At 33.8% G+C, this 7400-nt stretch overlaps 1 protein-coding gene across 1 annotated transcript in view; it reads right to left on the bottom strand.

Moving 5' to 3' along the window:
* Positions 1-728: 728 nt before the first annotated feature.
* The window catches only part of WDR36 (WD repeat domain 36), a 43506-nt gene continuing 36834 nt past the window's right edge, over positions 729-7400 (bottom strand). Inside the window, exons 20-23 of the mRNA XM_070794136.1 lie at positions 6654-6773; positions 6387-6468; positions 4688-4875; positions 729-3711 (exon numbers count right to left, since the gene is read on the bottom strand). Coding sequence (XP_070650237.1) covers positions 3562-3711; positions 4688-4875; positions 6387-6468; positions 6654-6773 — 540 coding nt within the window. The 3' untranslated portion in view covers positions 729-3561. The remainder of the gene's footprint in view (positions 3712-4687; positions 4876-6386; positions 6469-6653; positions 6774-7400) is intronic.

Below are 7400 nucleotides of genomic sequence, written 5' to 3'. Positions count from 1 at the left end.
AATGTATAATTATATAATGAAATCTTATTAAATGAAGAGAATACCACTTCTGGTTTAATGAAAATACAGATTGTTTTCAAGTGAAAAGTGAAAGTCGCTCAGTCGTGTCCGACTCTTTGTGACCCCATGGACTATACAGTCCACATAATTCTCCAGGTCAGAATACTGGAGTAGGTAGCCTTTCCCTTCTCCAGGAGATCTTCCGAACCCAGGGATCTAACCCAGATCTCCCACATTGCAGGCGGATTCTTTACCAGTTGAGCCACAACAAAAGCTCAAGAATAAGTGGACCACACAGTTCAAACCTGAGTTTTTTAAGGGCCAACCCTGAAACAGTAGAGAAACAGTAGAGAAATACTATTGCAGGGTTGACCCTTGAATAGCACAACACAGGTTTGAACTGTGTGGTCCATTTATACTTTTTTTTTCAGGTATGTATAGTCTGCAGTTAGTTGAATTCAGATCATATAGTACAGATGCAGAACCATGGATATGGAGGAACCACAAGTATGGAGAGCCAACTATAAATTATACTCAGATTTGACTGCATGAAAGGTGGCACCCCTAACCTCCTGCTTAAGAGTCAACTGTAATTCTCTTCAAATCAGTACTATGAATGTACTCTAACTAAAATCAAAACCTCAAAAATGCTCACTAACAGCCAAGAAATTTCTGAAAAACATTAGGAATGCATCACTCCAACCATTTCTGAAAACATACCAGAAAACTGTAAACAATTCATTATTTATTAGGAAAACTAAATGCCTTAGAGAATTTAACACATAATAAAACACCACCCCAAATCAGGAAGAATGGATTTCAACAAATAGTTTTTGGACTTTTGAATAAAAGTAGCTCTGTACCTTGCACTCTTCACAGAAATTAATTCCAAATGGAGATCGAGATGCATACATAATTAACTTAGAAAAAAATACAGAACATGCTCTATCTATATTTTGAAATAAAAGTCCTAAAAATATTTATCAATTTAACTATATATAAATATAAAACATGTTTAAAAAAGATACCAAAAGTAAAACTAAAGACAAGCGACCAACTGGGAGAAAACACTGAAACAGATGTAAAAGACTAATATCTATATCCAAACTACATGAAAAACTCCTAACTAATTCATGAGATAAAAAGACAAATCATTCACAGAAAAATGAGCAGTGTTGGCAAAAGGCAATTCACATGTCTAAAGCAAATATATGAAAAGATGTCCATCTTTACCTTTACCTACTAGTAAAGGTTTTTCCTAAACATGAACAATAAAAATGACAATTTTTCACCTATAAATTAAAAAAATTTAAGCAATGAAGTATCTCTTTAAAACTGCCTAACTCTGGCTCAGCAAGTCAAAGCTTAAGCATACAATAAATCCTTATGCCTATACAATCATACAGGATGATACTCTTTTAGCACTGTTTGAAAAAAAAAGCAGTAAACTACCCTAGTGTCCATTATAGGCTAAGTAGGTTGTGGAACACTATACAAAAATCAACAGGTCAGATTAGGTGAGATTATATTCAAAGAGACCACGGAGAAAAGTTGCAGAATGATATACATATATCTATGTAAAAACTGAAGCTATACATTTCTTGTAGCAATTACATATATATACATTCACAGAAAACATGGAAGTGACTAAATGGAAAGTTAACAATTGTTACTTCTAGGGAAGGTATTGGGATTGTTAATCAAAAATAGACTGATGTTTTAAATGCAGTCATATACTACATTTGCAATTTAAAAGGTAAAGAAAAAGCAGCATGCACAAACTGATAACATTTTAAGAAAAAATATACACAAAAAATTTTCCTTTGATGGTGAACATACAGGAAAAATTCTGGAAGGTTACCTGCCAAAATGATGCTTTAATACTATCTAAAGCTATCTCCAATAAAAATAATATACTGAACTCCTGTATTTTCATTTGAAAAAAAAGTTCCAGATTTGTCACAGTAATACAATTTCAGTTTAGCACTCTTATTGTTTTAAATATTTACAATGTTCACATTGTACAGAACTGTATACTGAAATTTGCCGTATCTTTAGATATAGTATTTGGGGCAAGGGGAAACAGTTTTTAAAGTTAGAACTTAAGTGATAATTAGGGCTTCCCTGGTAGCTCAGCTGGTAAAGAGTCTGCCTGCAATGCAGGAAACCCCAGTTCAATCCCTGGGTCAAGAAGATCCCCTGGAGGAGGGATAGGCTACCCACTCCAGTTTTCTTGGGTTTCCCTGGTAGCTTAGACAATAAAGAATCCCCCTGCAGTGCAGGAGAGCTGTACAATCTTCACACTGTACATAACTGTACACTGAAATTTTGCCATATCTTTATAATATAGTATTTGGGGCAAGGGGAAATACAGTTTTTAAAGTTAGAGCTTAAGTCATTACTAACATTTAAGTCAATGGCTTTATTAAGTTTATATACATTTCTAAAAGAACAAAGTACAAAACAATACTGGCTTATTTCTTTAGCAGTTTACTATTAATAATTCTACCTTTAACAAAAACACTTCACCATTAAACAAAAAACTTTGATAATTAAAGTTATCATTGATCAGCTTCTTGTGAAGACTATTCCTTTGGAGATTATTCTGTAAAACTATATCCTAATTAGAATGGCACTGGCATTCAGATACAACCAGCTGAATTTTATGAATAACACTACTTTCGACTATAAAAAATTTGAACTTTATTAATTCACTTATTGCTGAAGTCTTGAACCACAGAAACAACAATGATGAAAAAAGGGAAAAGTGCCAGAGCTGCCTGGTTTCACAATGGTTATGATACAAAAATGTAGTCAGAAAACAAAACAAAACAAAACAAAAATGTAGTCAGCAGTTTCTTTCCAAATAAAAAGGTCTTCAGTGGGGAAGAAAGACCTTTGAAGGCTATCTTCAATGGAATTTGGAATTTCCCTCACCCATTCCAGGTATCTGTTCAACTGACTCCTATAGCAAGTTGCCTTGTGAAAGCACCTCTCATATTAAAAAAAGTAAGTTCCTTTAGAATGTACAACGGAGAGAGGACATTCTACAATGTACAGTGTAGTACAATGGAGAGAGGGTACAATGGAGAGAGGACTAGGTCAGTGTTATAACTATGTTTTCATCAAAGGCCACCAAGGAAAGACACATGTCTTTTTACCGCATAACATGAAGGCACTTTTTAAACATATATCACTTTTAACTTCAGTTTAACTTGGTAATACTTTACATGAGAGACCCAGCATACCTCAGTATGTTACAAACATTCAAAAAACACAAGCTTGGTGATGACAATTCAAAAGAAGTCATATCCAAGTAACTGATGAAGAAACTCAGAAAATGGATCATTTGAGAAGGCTCTTTACATCTTTAAAACAAAAGATAGTTATAATTTTATTTCAAGAAAAGTATTCAGCATGTAAAGTGGAGTCACAGTGACTGACTAGTCAGTAGTGCTGGCATTTATTTTCCTTTCACACTGAAACTTGGAAAACAAGGGTATGAGTTAAATTCAACCTCTTTAATAGAAAAGTCTTTGATTTAGCTACCTAACTTTATTTTTATAACAAAGCACTTTTAATATAATTTAAAACACACAGGCTTTGATTAAAGAGTAACTGTAAATGGATCCAGTTTTCTTCCAACTGTGACGACAACTTTGTCATTTCTTCCAGAAGTACTGGCTCTGAAGGAAGCATTTTCAGGTGCAACTGAAAAGAAAAATGATAGCTGAACATTTAATTTAAGAAAAGTAAAATTTTGTTTATGCTGGATTTAACTGTTTTACAAGGAACCTCAGAAGACACTACTCTTGATTTTTTTTCTTAAAGGCTGGTTTATTACAATCTCACATCTCCCTCTCCTCTATTATGAGTCTTCATGGTTCTGTCACTCTCTCAGTAAAACTGAAGTAGACTCTCCTCTGTTTAAGGAGAGTCCCGATACACATGAAGAAACAAAGTCCTAGTTCTAAATTTACAACTGTGGTAAATTTTGGAAAAAATACAGGAACAATCTGCAGCATTTCTAATTTTTTATCCTACACACTACCATCTATAAATTTACTTTTTAAATAATTTCAAATAATTAAGTCAAGTGAAAACTGTTTTAGATATTTATGAGATAAATAATCTATCTACTATTACTGAAAATCAGCATCATCTACCTCCTTCAATATGTTATAGCAGTGAGATAAAAATGAGTTCTCCATTATATTCGTCATAAAAGCAACTCTGTTACTGTCAAATCGTTTGAAACTCCTTCAACCAGGACAGAAGTAAACCTTACTTTTTTCATGATCATTAAAAAAAAAACCTGCCAAAATGTAACTAAATAAAAACGCTAATAGGTTAATTATGTCTATGGATGATATAGAAGTCAGGGGGTTGAGTCAAAATTGTGCTGAGCTAAAAAACAGAAGTCAACAAAGAACATTTACAAGCTGCTGCCCCATCCAGCTATCCAGTATGGTAGTCACTAGGCACAGAAAGCTGTTGAAATTAATTAAATTTCTATAAAATGAGAAACTCAGGTTCTTAGTCACATCAGCCACGATTCAGGTGCTCAGTAGCCAGATGCAGTGAAGTATGGATACAGAATGTTTCCATCTCTGCAGACATTTCTGTCAGACAACGCTACTGTGGAGGAGGGCAAGCTGTGAAGTGCTGTCTCACATCTTAGACTTACCTTCAGAAACAGGGCGAGGTATGCCTGGGCTAACTCAAAATCCCGCTTTCTGTCCAACATTGTCCCAATCATCTTCAAGAAGCTCTTCATAATGCCTACTGAACCACCACAATCAGGAGACAAACTTCGAAGCTCTGTTTCAATTCCTGACGGGCCTAATTCTTTCAGAAGGTTAACAGCAGCTTCATCTACATTGTTTTAATAAGAATCCAGTTATTACCAACAATCATTTAAGAAACTAGTTTTCATTTCAAACTCAACATGTATTTAAATTTGCATTTTTAGCAATTTCTTTCTATTAAGGTTGTTAAAAATCTAATTAACATTTAGCACCAGACATTTTAACATGCTTATAAATCAGTCAGAACAAATTCAATATAAGAAGGCTACAGAAGTATATACACCAAGTTATTAATAGTATTTGCTAGTGAGAATAAGATGAGGTGAGGGAATTTATTTTTGTATTGTTTATAAAAGTTATAAAAGTATCACTTGACCATTAACAAACATTAATACTACAGAAATATATGTGGGGAAAGACTCCACCTTATTCACTGCAAATCTACTTTTCCCTAGAAGTAAGCACTCTTGTTTCATATACATCCCATGAAAACATACTCTGCTGCTGCTAAGTCACTTCAGTTGTGTCCGACTCTGTGCAACCCCAGAGACGGCAGCCCACCAGGCTCCCCCATCCCTGGCATTCTCCAGGCAAGAACACTGGAGTGGGTTGCCATTTCCTTCTCCAATGCATGAAAGTGAAAAGTGAAAGTGAAGTCGCTCAGTCGTGTCCGACTCTGAGCGACCCCACAGACTCCTCCATCCATGGGATTTTCCAGGCAAGGGTACTGGAGTGGGGTGCCACTGCCTTCTCCAAAACATAGTCTATACACTTATACAAGCATTTGATATTACAATGGCAATGACTATGCTTTTAGGTTTTTGCAAAAGAACAATACCACTGACAAGAGTCTAATACATTTTGTTTTTCAGTAGATATTAAATAATAGTGCCTCTCTTCTTTGCTCCCCCATAAATGTAACAAGTTACTCCTTTTATAATCCTGCTACTCTTTAGCTATCAGTACAAGTACCATTCTTTGACTTTTGCCAATGGAGTGATACTGGCATGAAAACACAAAACAACTGGGTCAGAAGACAAGAGGGTAAGTCAAACGGGAGAATGACTGTAATTCTGTTCATTGCTTACAGCTCTCATGATCATTATTAGCTATAGATTGTAGCTTTCAAAATTTACGACACTCAATTTTTTAAAAAAGTCTTTTTGTGTGATAATTTGGTAATGTCCGAAATTACCTAAAACAAAAGTCTATTGCAAACTACACTGCAAAACGCACTTGTAAATAAAAAGAAGAGCAAAAAAGAAAAAAATTCCAATTTTCCATACAGAAAGAAAGAGAGGTTCTCAAAAGATTATCATCTTAACACCTGAGTGTAGCATCACTCATCTACTGTAAACAAAGCAAAAATTACTTCAGATTAAAACCAAGATTTCAATCCTTTTGGCTTTTACTTTCAACTACTGAGAAATCTGCTAATATTTCACTCAATTCTCGTCATATAAAGTAACATAGTAAGCTGAATAATTTTATAAATATTATAAAAATTATAAATATTTATAAATATTATAAATATAAATTATAAATATAAATGGTAAAATATTTTATAATTTAACTTACATTTATTATTTACCAGTCCTTCCTCAAGTTTCAAGCAGAAATCTGATTTTTGAGCCAAAATTCCAAGATTTACCACTTTAGACTTAAACAAAAACAAATACACATTATTCAAAAACCACAATTATAACAAAAAATTTGTAGTTTATAATTAAAAGCTAGCATTAATTTACTCTGTATCTGTAAAACTGGGTCTTGGTTAAAACTACAAATGTACAGCATACCATGCACGCCCCGTGTGCCCAGATGCTCCTCTAACTGGGCTCTCACCTGCTGAGGATCATTATTCTGTTCAGGTGCAGCATATCTGGGTACAAGACCAGGAATAGTTGGAATAAAAAATGGTGCTGATTTGGGTACTTTGGGTGGTTCCTTTGGTTTATTCTTTTTCTAATTAAGAAAAATGAGAAAAGGAAAAAAAGACTAGTAATTATCTTGCCAACAGTTTCTAACAGTTAATTCCCACTTAATTTTTAAAAATCCCCAAAAGTAAAAAAAATGAAAAGAATTAAATTTAGATTAGGATACTGAAATGAAATCCCAAACAACCAATATACCACAGATATCCTTAAATTGGGCTTCGCAGTGCAAACCTCTAGTACTCTTGCTGATAAGGCAAAAGGAAAATGATAGGGTTCAGGAGAAGCTCTGAGGCAAAAATAGCTCATTTTCCTGAAACGTGAATATTTAGGTGAAGAAGTAACAAGCAATTTTGAACTTCTTTTACACTGAAATACAAGATGGGCTAGAAAGCAAAATTTACATAAATGCTCAACAGTTTTTCAAATTTCTCTTCTTCAAAAGAAATCTGGAGCCAGAGGCAGTCTCTACCATTAAAAGTAATTTAGTAAATTTTGTGTGTATGTGTGAAGCATTCCCCTAATTCTTCTATTTTATTGGAATTTTTATTTTTCCTTAGTACTTTGTGTTTTTAAAAAGCAATAGAATACTATTGTTCCTTCATAAACTATTTCAAGTGTCAGCAAAATTCTATCACAAAAATTCCACTGGAATTCC

Source organism: Bos indicus, chromosome 7 (assembly GCF_029378745.1).
Source record: "Bos indicus isolate NIAB-ARS_2022 breed Sahiwal x Tharparkar chromosome 7, NIAB-ARS_B.indTharparkar_mat_pri_1.0, whole genome shotgun sequence".
Classification (NCBI taxonomy): domain Eukaryota; kingdom Metazoa; phylum Chordata; class Mammalia; order Artiodactyla; family Bovidae; genus Bos; species Bos indicus.
This window is presented reverse-complemented; position numbering and strand designations above follow the sequence as displayed.